This window comes from Hetaerina americana, unplaced genomic scaffold (genome assembly GCF_022747635.1).
Source record: "Hetaerina americana unplaced genomic scaffold, ioHetAmer1.1.p SCAF_59, whole genome shotgun sequence".
NCBI classification, from domain to species: Eukaryota; Metazoa; Arthropoda; class Insecta; order Odonata; family Calopterygidae; genus Hetaerina; species Hetaerina americana.
The window spans coordinates 425,001-439,652 of NW_027287194.1; the positions used below are offsets into that span (position 1 = coordinate 425,001).

General features: G+C 39.0%; 1 protein-coding gene across 1 annotated transcript in view; it reads right to left on the reverse strand.

The window, feature by feature from the left end:
* LOC139694895 (maestro heat-like repeat-containing protein family member 1) overlaps window positions 1–14,652 on the reverse strand; it is a 50,241-nt gene that overhangs the window by 474 nt on the left and 35,115 nt on the right. Inside the window, exons 12-16 of the mRNA XM_071593396.1 lie at window positions 7,785–7,982; window positions 5,753–5,977; window positions 4,145–4,291; window positions 3,555–3,660; window positions 1–169 (exon numbers count right to left, since the gene is read on the reverse strand). The exon at window positions 1–169 is cut by the window's left edge and continues 474 nt beyond it. Of these exons, the coding sequence (XP_071449497.1) occupies window positions 1–169; window positions 3,555–3,660; window positions 4,145–4,291; window positions 5,753–5,977; window positions 7,785–7,982 (845 nt within the window). The remainder of the gene's footprint in view (window positions 170–3,554; window positions 3,661–4,144; window positions 4,292–5,752; window positions 5,978–7,784; window positions 7,983–14,652) is intronic.

Below are 14,652 nucleotides of genomic sequence, written 5' to 3' on the forward strand. Positions count from 1 at the left end.
ATGGCCTCTGCAGTCTTGGCCCTGACCAATGGTTCAGGGTCTGTGAGCAGGAGCTGCGAGAGTCGGGCCGACAGGGATTCCAGTGGGATGAGGTCACTTGAGCTCATCACCCCGCCACTCTCATTCAGAACTGTCCTCCTCTTCTCCTCCATGCTCCCAAACAGCTGCCCTAAAACCCAAAGGAGTTGACGCCAAAGTCAATGACAGCGCTCCAATCTGTTCCCTTAAATTAATTACTCTACCTGCACAATAAAACTTGGTTCAATTCCTTCCATTGAACTCTTATCATTCATCATGCATGCATGTTAATATGCAGTGAACTCTCCATCACTCATCCTAATGAATGCATCATAAAACACAGAAAATTTAAAACGTGGATAACCAAAATACGTGGAAAATATGGTCATTATATAAATGGTAGTTCTTTAGAAATGGAAAGTATTTTTTCTCCGTTTTTAAACCATGTAATATAACAGTAGAAGTTTAGATTTAGAAGAGCACAAAACTATTATAAAGTGATTTGCAGAATGTATTTTTCTCAGAAAACTAAACCAATCATGTAGGCAGAAAAAAAATACTGACAAAGAACAAATTTCAAAATAGTATGGCTGATACAGATTCATATTCATCAAATGATACAGTTTAAAATAATTCAGGGTAGATAGTTAATGACTCATTTTTAATAGTAAGGCAATATTTCCTTGCCTTAAAAGAGAAAATGGAATTCTCACAGCTAATTGATCTGAGGGAAACAATAATGGGAAAATAAGAATAGTACAAAAATATTTAAATTAAAATAAAAAATAGAATTGACAGCTTTTATTTTGTGCAATTAACAACATTTAAGCAAATGTACTTCAGACGTATTTTTTTTAAATCATAAAAAAGTTTCAAAGTATTTCATTAAATTTATGATTGTAAATTCATTAAAATAGTGAGGTGCTGGGAAGAGGGAATAGCATGGGTAATGTGCAAAACAGATAATTGTAAGTTTACTGTATATACCCAGGTAAATGTTAGAAATTATTGTTCCGTTGAGTGATTTAGTGCTTAACATGTTCTTATAGTTCCAAATTCATACAATAATCCTACCTAATGGTGGGGATTGAATTGACAATTTTATGAATGATGGTAATTATATATGAAATAATTTTTTACAAAGGTGATGGTTTTATCCACAACAATCTTCTGCTCGTAAAACTTGAGCATATAGGAATTCTTGAACAATCTAGAACCATGGACCAATTTTAAACCGTGAAATTTAATTTTACTGCTTGAATATATTTCAAATTGGTTGCTTACATTAATGTGAATTCCATAAGAACATCTATAACCTGAAGATGAGCCAAATACGAGGGTAATCTCAGAAGTACCCGACCCAACAAAGAAAACACAAAAATTTTTGGAAAAAATGTATTTATTTTTCAACTTAATTTCCTTTCAGCTCTATACATTTTTCCCAGCGATGCTCAAAAAGTTTGATACCCTTTTTATAACAGGAACTGTCTTACTCCTAAAAATAGCCATTAACTGCCAACACACTTCTCCACTGCTGGAAAATCTTTGATCACCAAGCTTTTCAAGTTTGCAAACAGAAAATAATCCGAGGGGGCTAAATCTGGCAAATAAGTTGCATGAGGTAGCAATTAAAACTTTAATCATCAATTTTGGCCATTGCAATAATGGATTTGTGAGCTGGTGCATTGTCTTGATGAAACAACTCTTTCTTCTTAGCCAAATGCGGCCACTTTTACTTGATTTCTTCACCCAAACATTGCAATAAGTTCGCACAATACTCGTTGTTGATAGTTTTTCCTTTTTCAAGATGGTCAATGAAAATTATCCCATTGGCATCCCATAAAACTAATGCCATGACCTTGCCTGCCCATGAAACCGTCTTCGCCTTCATTGGAGCCGGTTCTCCCTTTTGAATCCATTGCTTTGATTGTTCTTTTGTCTCAGGTGTGAAGTAATGGACCCATGTTTCATCCATGGTAATGAAAAGGTACAAAATTCTGCTTTGTTGCTGTGAAACTCTGCTAAACACTCAATTGAAACATCTTCATGACACTGGTTTTGCTTGAGCATGAGCAAACACGGCACCCATCTTGCGCACAGCTTTCTCATGTCCAAATTTTCAGTTAATAGGCCATGTACTGCCCTTTTTGAAATGCCTATTATGTCTGCTAGCTCGTGCACTTTTAGCCGATGATCATCCAGTATCACTTCGTGGATTATCATCACCGTTTCTGGAGTTGTCACCTCATTTTTTCCACCAATGCGATGCTTGTCCAGACAGCTCGTAGGGCCTCGTTTAAACTCTGCTAACCAATATTTTACTGTTGTAAACAAAGGAGCAGACTCACCCAGAGTAGAATCCAGTTCAGCCTTTATATTGGTTAGACTGAGGCCTTTCAAATAAAAGTATTATATCACCTAATGATGACTGATTTTCTCCATTTTCACTGAAAATGTTCATTATTGATGACTGTCAAATAAATACTAAACAACGTAGCACCTTCAAACTTGAAGCATATGCTTTATATATTCTATACTTTCTAACACAGTGATATTTTTCAAACAACTTCCGCCATCTCTAAGTCTGACCAGGTACTTCTGGGCCATCTCTTGTAATATGTTCAAAGAACCTGAAGTTGCTAACAACAAAGCAGTTCATCAAAACATTCACATAGAGCATGGCACTCTCTACTGTTCAGACACATTGTACATTGGAAAATTGGCAGAGCAAAAAAAAGAAGCCTTTGAAACAAACACGGTACTGAAGAGATACGGGGAAGTGTACATAAAAGAGCAGATGAGAAAAGGACAATATGGAGAACTCTATGGCAAGGAATAAGTAGACACTATATTGGACACACCTTGAGGCACAATGAATTAGTTAGAAACTAAATAGAAGGGGAGATCTTGCAAAGGAAGGCCAAGGGACAAGTATAGAGGACAAATGAAGAAAGATGTAAAATATAGATGCTATCAGGGTGTGCAAGGAAATTAACATTGAATTAAGACTGGATGAATGTAGTAAACCAATCTTAAGATTGAAATACTGGTAATGATAACTATCATTCATTCAGGTGATACCTTAACATATAAAAGATGCGAGTTATGGCCAATTTGATGAATGAATTATTTTTGGTTATTTCCATAAATTAAGCTTAAATGTTTCATAAGTCTCCACTGGCATGATTGCTCATGTGATTTTTTGTGCAGATCAATGTGTAGAAATAATATCCAGAAATCTACAAAAAAAGTTCGGCAAATTGTAACAAATATTATTTGTCAGTTAGCTGAAAAGAAAAGACCATAAGTGTTGTGTTACATGCATACTTCAGACCTTCTGTTCCGTTACCAATGCAGCAAAAATAATCCTTTACAAATGAAAGAGAACTTTAATTTGCACCTCCTCACCTTTTATTTATCAAAAAATGGAATCCATCCCACGGCCTCAGAATGCACATTGAAATCTATTCATTCATTTGAATCACACACACACACGACACAATATGTTGGAAACTATCCATTCATGCATGGCTCACCTAATAGGAGTGCAGCATTTCCACGAATGGTGGCAGAGGAGGCATGCAGGTAAGACGTGGAACTTGAGACCAGCATTGAGAGGTGATCCTCAGGAAATTCCTCAACCTGTACCAGAAAAAAGAATGGAAATTCCATTCTTACTGTGATGCCATTGTGAACAATGAGGCAAAAAATATTTATTCATAACTCATTAAATTCTAATGTGAACAACAAAATACATTATTTTTTTCTTTTACAATGAAAAACTACAACAAAAAAGAATCAATCACATGAGACAGAAAATATGGAACAAGAGAGTTTAAGCTTGCCAGATCTTAATTTCATTTTCAAGAATAAAATAGTAAAAGGTTCATCTCTAAATTTCCATCCTGATTTAATGAATTTCATTGCATTTCCATTAAGTATAATGGAAATGCAATGAAATAATATTCTTTCAAAGGGTGAAACAACAGGGTTATTACTTTTGAATAAAGATAGTTCTACTTTCTTAGATTGACATTTTGGCCAGTTTCATCCATCAAATTTATTGAAATACTTCTGAGAGTTTATGTCCATGATATAAAGGAAGGGATACAATCCCAAGGCTTACCATTAATTTCACCAGATCTGTCATGAACCTTTCATAGTGAAGGAGGGCATTGTCGATTAAGTGTTGCTGGATCATCAAGGCAACTTTCTTAGCATGCCAATGGACTTCCATCACCTGGCTCATCTCCCTGAGTGCGAATTTGCAGGACTGAATCAAAAGAAGAAGAGTGTGAGAAGTAAGAGAATGATAGCACATCCTTCACTTCGGCAAATGTACTTGGGAGGCTATTTCTCTGCTTTCAACCAGCTTCAGGCCATTATTGCCAAATTAAAAGAGTGGGTCAATTATCAATTATGTGTCATGGAATTTGTGAGTCTCACAACTTTCACCACCAATGAAAGCATTTAAACTACAAGAAATTAACAGTGATCATCAGAGAACCAGTAATCAACTCAAAGACTGGTTTGATGAAAGGTGAATGCAGGGGCTACAGAGGAGATGTTCCTTTCCCTGAGCTTCCAAGGAAGATATTGCACTGAAAAAATCATATGCCTTAGATTTAGGCATGAGGCATCCCAAAGGCATCATATGGGGCAGCTCTAGAACAATTTATCCGCCAAGCTACAACACCTATCAGGGCCTACTTATTAGGAATGTAAGATCCTCAGCTTAAGGTACAGTAAGATAGGGCTCCTCTAGTAATCTTTTGCTAAGTATAAGGGGAACAACTTCCATTACATTTCATGTGAAGAATTCCCCATCAGCACAGAGTCTTCTAATGAAATTGGAAGATTCGCACATTATAAGGGCCCAGGTCCCTGAATTTACTGACCTATGGCTGGCTGAAGAACTGAGCAGAGAATGCCTCATACACAAAATTCTTTTAAAAAATGTGAACTGGTGTATTCAGGTTTTATTTCTTTTGTAAGATAATTAGTCAGGATAATTTCAAAACATAACATCAGGAAAAAATAGAGAGCCATTAGACATGTTCTCTTCTGGGTTGTCAGATGCATGTTCCTCAGTGGCATTCTCTATGCAAAAGCGAAGCCATCACGGTGATATTAGCAGGGGAGTGCATACAGACTTGAAGGTAAAACCTTAATACTTTGAGTACCCGACTGTTTCCTCATAAATACTTATTGCACCACTCAAATGTTGCAAAAATGAATTACACTCAATTTGCATTAATAAACATCAACATGATTACAATAGCAAACATTAAGAGAAAAAGCACCAATTGGAACACAGCCTAATTATTCAACTGAGAGGAGGGCATTTACTTCCACCCTGTGCAAAATCCTTTCCCAGAGCACCCATTAAGAAAAAAACAAAATGAGGTCATTCTTTCAGAGAAGAACATTTTTATGACTTTGAAGACTGATCTGACTTGACTGCATGCATGTTATAGCATGTGTTATGCATGCATGGTATTTTGCTGTACAATGCTATTCATTTATTCTAATGAGTGTATGTTAACATTGACATGGTTTATGTAAGAGGTTTGACCATGGCAGCCAATAAAGATAATTTATTACCACTATCACCAATAATGACTATCAATATCGGGTAATTTCAGAATAAACTTCTAAATGCATTCTTTATGTAATCACACACCCAATGGATATAAAACTGGGATGAGAGATATTATACATAAGTTACTCTTACTATAACCACTTCATCTTCATTGTCTGCCAATCGCAACAACAAGCAAACCAGGTTGCTCTTCACTTGCTCTTCAAATGCATCCCAGTTGGCTGATGTTATCACCGATGGCTCCGTCTCCACGGGAGACAATGATGGAGACGATGGTGGGTGCTCTTTTCCACCGCCATGTTTGGCAATGTTCCCCAGGAGGCGAATTGATGCAGCTCTGAGAGATGGATTGTTCTCCTGAAAGCCAAGAGGGTAAGCAGAGGTTGACGAATAACAACCAATCCCATAGCCAAGGAATAACATTATGACAGCATTGGAATTTTTACTTCGCACCAATATCTTAAGCATATGAAAAAATTGCACATTTTTATCATTGACTTTTACACATTTTGAAACCTTTGTTACAAGTTAGGGTCTAAGTGCATCAAAACAATGTCATTGAGGTGATATGAATTTAAACCATAGGAAAAGTAGGAAACCGTGCTGGAAATGGAAATTAATTAACACAAAACCCTGCATTTCAAGACACCTGTCAAGGGTATTTAGGAATAGCTTTTAAAATGTTTTATTTTTTTATTTTGTAGACCTAAGGCCATGCTGACATAAAAAATTCATTATCAATTCGTTTGGAGGATTTTGCATTTTTTTGATGACTCACCATCATCATCAGGTGGTTAAAACCTTGCAATTCGAATCTTTCTTTTCGGGGCAGTGTACTATTGAGAATTAAAAATGAAAATGTCCCACTATGCCTCTGAGCGAAGCTTATTATCAGCATAAACAATATTTTGTTGATTACTTCCACTACATTAAAACTGATTACAACAGCTGTTTCAATTAGGTTATGAGTTAGAGAGAAGCAGTAATTGAGCATTAAGAAGATGCCAAAAAATAAATTTAAATGGAGTACTAAGCATCATTATTGCATTTGTTTGAGCAAAGAAATCAATAAAAAATACTAATTTAGCAAAGAAAATAATTCTCTTCCTGCAAGGCAATGCACAAGTGCTCACCTGCACAAGTTTGATGACAAAAAATTATGGAAATAAAGTTTGAATCATTTAAATACAAACTGTATTATCCAGATTTGACCCCCAGTGACTTTTATAAATTTCCAAACTTGAAAAAATTGCTTAGCAGCAAATGATTAAGATCAAACAATGTTGTCAACACACATTTCTATTTTGAACACCTTCCAAATTCATACTTTTTGGATGAATTAAAAAAATTTAGAGGAATGTTGGAAAAAGCATATTTAGGTAAAAAGAGATTATGCTGAAAATTAAACAAAATCTACCAATAAATTTGTTTTTCTCTTTTTCTTAAAGACTCATTGGATGACCCATGTATTTAATTTACAATGCAGACTGCACTTTACTAAAGATCATTGTAATGCTGTAAAATTGGATACTGCCACTTGGAAGTGACAATAACAACAAGTAGTGATGTCATACTGCTCAATGAAGCATCTGGTATGTACACGTGTATTGCAACAACGAAAACATTTTTGATTATCCCATTCAAATTGTGGCGCAAGGATTGTGGATTCTATATTTATTGAAGAAAGTCCAAGTGACAACAGAGCAGGCTTTTTCTAACATAATTATTACTATGCCCAGTATAATTTAGAAAAAAAACAGACTTTAAATTGTCCATCAGAACCCCATACCTTGTGTTTTAAGAAGAATTCCATGTTAACTTTGGGAGCAAAAGTTTTACCATACCATTTTACATTGAAAAACTTTTGATTTTTTTCAATAAAAAAATATTTAACAAGCACCTAATGCAATATCTTGATGATCTTTAAAAAAATATTATTTTCCAAGAAATTTATAAACTTTCCCTCGATTAATTCCAGACTGTAAAAAAATTTCCTGGACTTCATTTACCAAAACAATCTTAACCAAAATGGATCGACTGGTTGGGTCCAAGTACACCAGACAACACAGTCATATAACCAGGCAGGCAGTTCATATGAACTGCCCAAAATGTAACTGGAAAAAATCTATTAAAGATAACTCATGACCTAAAAAAGATAACTTACCTTGTCTAAATAAGGTCTAATATGTAGGGCAACTGTTACTCCAACCTCTCGAACTGTCTCCTCAGGTATAAGAGGCAAGAGGTTGGAGAGTCCTTGCATGGCTTCCAATGCCACATTCCCCACTGCCTTGTCCTTCAGGGTGCCTTCTCCTACACTGCGGATCAATGTCCTCAAAATGGAACTTATCCTCCTCCCTTTCTGAGAAATAGAACATGTTCACTGAGCTACTTCACTTGAATACAAATTGAAGCAACTTGAAGGCCAATACATACATGGAAGTATACCACACACTTTACAAGGTGCTTCAAGAATGTGTACATCTTTTTTTTTAGATTTTTCTCTCAAGTGTTAGGAATCTGAATACACAGTTTTCAGTGGATCATCCCTAATTTCTATGAATGCCACTAGTATCATCAGTGAAGCCAGTCTGAAGCTATATTTTTAGATCTTTGTCAGAGCTTGCATACAAGATGGCCTATGGCAAACATGCAGTGATCGTGCAATGAAATGAAACATAGTTACCATAGAGGTATTCTAACTACCATATCAAATCTGGGGTCAGCTTCCAGTAAGGTAGATATGGTAATACACACACACACACAGAATATAATTGCTTGGCTATATAAGGTTGGCTCAAAAAAAGATGAGACTGCTGGGATATGGGCTGAGAATACTTGATTTAATTAGCTACCCTTTAATCACGCTTATCACCTTCAAAATACAGCCCTTGGCTGCCAATACAATACTCCCAACGTTTTTTCCAGCTTTTCATACCATCTGGAACAGTTCTTTCGGGATAGCCTTTAAGTCTGCAGCACAATTTTGTTGGATGTCTTTAATACTTTCAAGTCGGCGTCCTTTCAAGGTAGATTTCAACTTAGGAAATAGGAAAAAGTTCACTAGAGCAAGATCCATTAAGTGGCTGGGGGATCACTGGATTTTGGCCAATAACTCAGTAACAATCAATGATGTATGCGTTGGTGTGTTGCCATGATGAAAGCACCAAAGACTTGCTTCTCCACACATGTGGTCTCTTCTTCAACATGGAATGCCTTAGCCTTCTAATAACCTCTATATAATGTTGCCCCTTCACTGGTTGTCATTTGGGGTCATATTCATGAATAATCACTTAACAATGGCCGAAAACAATCAAAATCACCTTCATGTTCAATCATAATGTCCAAACTTTTTTAGGTCGTGGCAAAGATGGTCCTTCCTACTGTGAAGACTGGGCTTTGGTTTCTATATCATAACCATAAACAATTGCCAGTGAAAATTATTTTTTAGAAGTTTTGATCATCATTTGAATGATTGAGCAGTTCCTGGCTGATGTCGAGACGTTTTTGCCTCCGCTCATCCGTTTACACTTGTGACATGAATTTGGACGTGATGCCCTATATGCCCAAAATCTCTGGCAAAATGGTGAAACACGATCCAAAACTAATAATTTAACTTCATTGGCAATCTCTCTGACAGTTCACCTACAGTTTACACACACTAAATCATTCACACTGTTGATGTGGGTGATGTTTGTTAGCACTGATGGTAATTCACTTCTCAGTTTTTCATCGGTCAAGGATTGTCCAGAATGGAAGCGGCTGTACCAATGCAACAACACTGTGCCTGACTTATTTTTCATTACCAGATGCCTCTTGAATCATTGCATAAGTTTCAGTTTCCCTTTTCCCAAGGTTAAAACGAAATTCAATGCCCACGTGCTGCTTCTCTAACACCTTCATTCTCACTTAGCACTAGAATTTGTTCAGCAAGTATGTGCCAGCTCAGACAAGAATCACTGTTGTGTAGAGAAAAGTTGAGATGAGATTACAAGCAAGGTGGTGCTTTACTTCTCACAGACACTGCTACAAGGTGACACCTCACTGATTTTGATCTGTCAAGTTTGCCTGTGGAAAGAACAGTCTCATTTTTTCTGTAATACAATAAGTACTTGATAGACCCTTATTTGCTCTTATACAGAGAGAAATAAACTATTTCAGCAGAGGCAGAAGTCCAAAAAATATCACCAAATGGCGTTCACTTTGCAGTGCACATTGACACAATCTTCTGAGAAGCAACAGAACTTCCTGAGAGTACTGCATTTGTATTCGAGAGATGTGTGCAATAAATAAAACCAAAATGAAACATTTGAAATTCCATTACATGCCGAAGAGCTAACACCAGACTGCCACTGCTTGCATATTTCAGGTGGCAATTTTGTTCACTTCTTGGGAATATTTACAGTTTTCTTCACTCCCTTTTAACAAAATATTTTGATCTTGTTATAATATTCTATCTTGTCTTGCTTATAATAGAACAAAATACTCATACGTAACACTATTCTGATAAAATGGCCACCAATATTTTCAAAACAAACATCACCACCATAAATATATGTTCAGGTGATATCATGACAAGAAAAGGATACTCATAAGTACACGATTTTTCCTTTTCAACTGCATAATATAACCATTTTTTACAGTCCTTAAATTAAACATCAATTGATAATCTTTTCATTTGATATGGTACCTTTTACCATACATTTTCCATTGATTTCACAGCTGGTGTTTCTACTTATGCCTGGAAAAATTTCAGTTTTGTTCATCACATGCACAAAAGAAGTAACCAAATTGTGATGCCAAAATTATTTTCATGGGTTGGGACCAGAACTTGAAGGAACTGATATACTATGGGGGAAAGCATGCTGACAAGAAACATCTAACATCTGGCACAGGGTACCAGAATAAAAATAAATAATATGCTCTTTTATCATGTTTTCCAAAATTTTGAAGATAAAACACTGTCGAGGGTATGCATTTGCGATACCCTCATGATAGGCACCTTACGCATCATCTAATTTGTGGAAACTAGATACCGGGCATGACTCCGCAGGGGCATGACTAGTTTCCGTTATCAGTACCGAGGGCTGGTGACGTGGGCCGGGAAAGCCTTGCTTCCCTGAGTATGACTCCTGGCTGCGCGCATCAGAGGACAAGGGTCATGCCCAGGAGCGGGAATAAATTCGGCTGTCGGCAAGGCATCAGGGTCAGTTGGGCCACGCATGTCGTGATCGCGTCTAGCACGAGGCTTGTTACGCTCGCCGTGACTTCGGCTAGACGATCAGACCCTCCCCCATCCATCCCCGAGAAACGAAGGCTCCGCCTGGGGACACGTTCACCGTGCCCGCGTTTCTCGCTTCCTCATCTCCACCTCCGGTCCGGCTTCGCACCGTGGCTGACGATTAGGGTAATGTTCACTGTGCCCACGTCTACCACCGTTCCGCTGTTGCCCAGTCGTGCCATCTTCTAATAGTGATCCCGTCCCGGTGCTCGGCTCTCTCCCTCTCCCGCATCGTAGAACGTAAGTGATATCTTATTTTTTGTACAATGTGCCTTGTTTTGGGCTTGTAGACTATACGTTTTCCCCACTTGTATAGCTTTCCCATAAGGAATGAGTATCCTAGTTTGTCCAACCCATGAAGAGCATCTAGAGGAAGGTATCACAGTAAGTAATTCATTATTATAGATAAACCCTCAAAATGGATTGGTTGAGCTCGAGCGTAGGGAGATGTATTGCTCGAGGGGCTTCACTATGGGAGTTAGACTATGGAAGTACTGAGAAACATGGTAATTTAATTGATTTTACATCCACGGTAAATACATTGACTGGGAATGAGGAACCGAATGCAGGCAATTTTTGCACTCACAGTAATTTCATCGGTAATTCGCCTGGTGCGCCGACCTATCCCTCCATAGGCAGCCAAATTCATTTAATTCCCAACTTCAGCGGGGAGGACGAAGTTAGTGTCGACAAATTTCTAGAGAGTATACGCATTGTAAGCCATTTAAGTGGTTGGAACGAACAGCAAACGCTCGGGGTGGCACTTCTACGGCTGAGTGGGACGGCGGCTGACTTCGTTTCGGCCAATCCGCATATAGTGGATTCTCATGAAAATATTTCACTTGCCCTAAAACAGAGATTTAATGTAAAAATACCTCCCTTCATATTAGAAAGAATGTTCACTACCTGCATGCAAAAGCCACTAGAAAGTGTCACGGAGTTTTCCACTAGATTGAGGAACTTGGGGAATAAATTACGAGAGGCAATGAGGGATCCACTGTCCGAAAACTCCAAACGTTTGATGGAGGACCGATTATTAGCACAGTTTCTCATAGGATTAAGGGAGGAAATAGGAAGATTTGTGCTGGTTTGTACTCCTAAAGGAATTGTCGAAGCGGAAGCGTATGCGACCATGGAAGAGGCAAGCGTGAGAAATTACCAGAGCCTTCAAAAAAGGTACAAGCACTTCAGTTCAACTCTCCTCACGAATAGCCAATAAATCTAGCGCAGCAACTAGCGTCACAGAAGCAAAACGGAACTTTGAATGGCTCTTTAAATAGTCCCGAGCGCCCTCAGGTCAGCCCATTCGCAGGGAGGAGTCACAGGGACTACCAAGAAAATCAGAGAGTCAATTCTTCTCCACGCACCTGCTATCGTTGCGGACTGGCTGGGCATATTGCGCGCTACTGTCGGTAAAAGGAAGATTCCTCTCGCGAATGCTATAAGTGCGGCGAGAGCACCCATACCTCTCAAAATTGCCCCTTGGTGCTTAGTGGGAAATGCGGGAAAATGGGTCATTTTCCTATCCGATGCCTGACTAAGTGTCCAGGACAGGGCCGGGAAAGGCTCCTGCCCCAACCAATCGGTCGGGGGAGACGTCGTTTTAGCTGTTAAGCCAGAAGTGGGCTAGACCGTCCCCGCGAAAATCTCAGGCCGAGTATTTCATATGTTGGTGGACACGGGAGCGGCGGTCTCTATCTTACATGAAAAGAATTTTCCTCTTCACCAATTTGAAGTATCCAGGTATCATTCTAGAGTAAGAAGTGCTTCAGGCCACCCATTAGCGGTCATAGGGCAATGTACAATACCATTTGTTATAACTGGGAACCTATACCCTCACGACACCTTGATTGCAGATCTTGGAAACGTAAATTACGATGGCATCCTAGGACTTGACTTCATGGCACGCTATGGGGGAAGTCTGTCTTTCCAGGATAGAAAACTGAAGATTAGGGAGGGTAGAGAAACATACTTAGATTCGAGCCAAGAGAGCTCAAAGAACAGGATTAAGCAAGAGAATAACGTACTGCCCTTTAAAAAGAAATCGGTCCTTTCGATGATGCCAACTGAGACATTAGTAGCTCAAGCCTTCCCGAATTTGATTTTCTGGGTGAAGAGAAAATCGGGTTTTTGCGGGATAAAGGCAATGTTCAGGATGTGTTAGACTTATGGGAATCCAGCCCGTTAGAGACGGTAGGGGCGGAGATCTTGTCGCCAGTACCAAATAAAAATAACGTAACATTAGTCTCCCACGAGTTGATTGAGTTGGGAATGGGGAAAGGAGATATGGGGCCCGTGAATGAAGAGATGACTGAGTCGAGCACAGGAGATGTACAGAGGAATGCGGCCAACCCACCAGTTAAGTGTCCGTATCACAAGAGGGATGATGGGGTTAAAAATGAAGAGTCCAAGGGTGACTGCATTTTCTCATCCATTAACAAGAGTTGCTACTTCAGGGATTAGCGGGGGCCAAGAGCCGGCCGAGAGGTCTAGCCGTGATGCTGGGAGCTCAGGTGAATTAGAAATAATAATCGAAGGGCTGAAGATTGTAATCGAAAAATCGATTAGAGTACCCCCATTCTCAATTGTAATTGATAGTGTGAGATGCGATGGATCAAATGGAAGTGATGTGGAAATATTGGGAGAAGAGAGAGATCTAATCGTACTTCCGACAATAGTATTGCCTAGCAAGCAGGGAAGGATTCCTATAGTCATGTGCAACTTGAAAGCTGACACACAAATTCTAAAACGAGACTCTCACGTGGAAGTTGAATTATTCCAAGGGCAAAAACACGAGATTAACGTTCTTGAAGGTCAGCAAGAAGACGATAATTTTTGGCTGGAAGCAATTGAAACGGGTGAACTTATGACCCTTTTCGATTTCAGCAAAGTGCCAGTCGACGCCCTTGATCCACTCCAACAGCTCGTCATTGAGTACAAGGAGATATTTCTGCATAAAAATGTTGGATTAGGGTGCACGAACGTTGTCAAGCATCGGATTGACGTAGGCGAGAGCAAAAACGGAAAAAAACGACCCTACCGCGTGCCGCATTCGAAACCAGTGCCAGGCTCTAAATGAGGCAATTCGGGAGATGTTGACACAGGGAATTATTTCCCCCTCTGCAAGCCCTTGGTCAGCACCAATAATCCTTGTTAGAAAGAAAGTGACGGAAGATGGTATTGTAAAGTACAGGCCCTGTATTGACTACCGAGCGTTAAATAATGTTACAAAAAAGGATGTATTCCCGATCCCAAATATGGACGAAGTGTTCGCTCAGCTAGGTGGTGCCGCCTTCTTCTCCTCAATGGACCTGTGTAGTGGTTACTGGCAGGTGGAGATGGAAGAAGAATGCCAGGAATATACTGCGTTTAGCACACCCGAAGGACACTTTCAGTGTAATCGCATGAGCTTCGGCTTAGCAAATGCTCCGTCGACATTTATGAGGTTAATGACAACCGTTCTTGAAGGACTCATAAATAATGGGTGTTTAGTTTATCTGGACGACATACTGAGATATGACCGGAACTGGATTGATCATTTGAAGGGTCTGAGGAAGGTTTTTCAGAGGTTGAGAAAAGCCAATCTGAGGCTGAATCCCAAGAAAACTTAACTTTTCCGTAAGCAAGTACTTTTTCTTGGTCACTCGGTTTCCGCACAGGGCTTGCGGCCCGATCAAAGCAAAGTGGAAGCAATCAAATGATTTCCTCAACCTAAGGATATTAAGCAGCTTCAATCCTTTTTAGGCCTGGT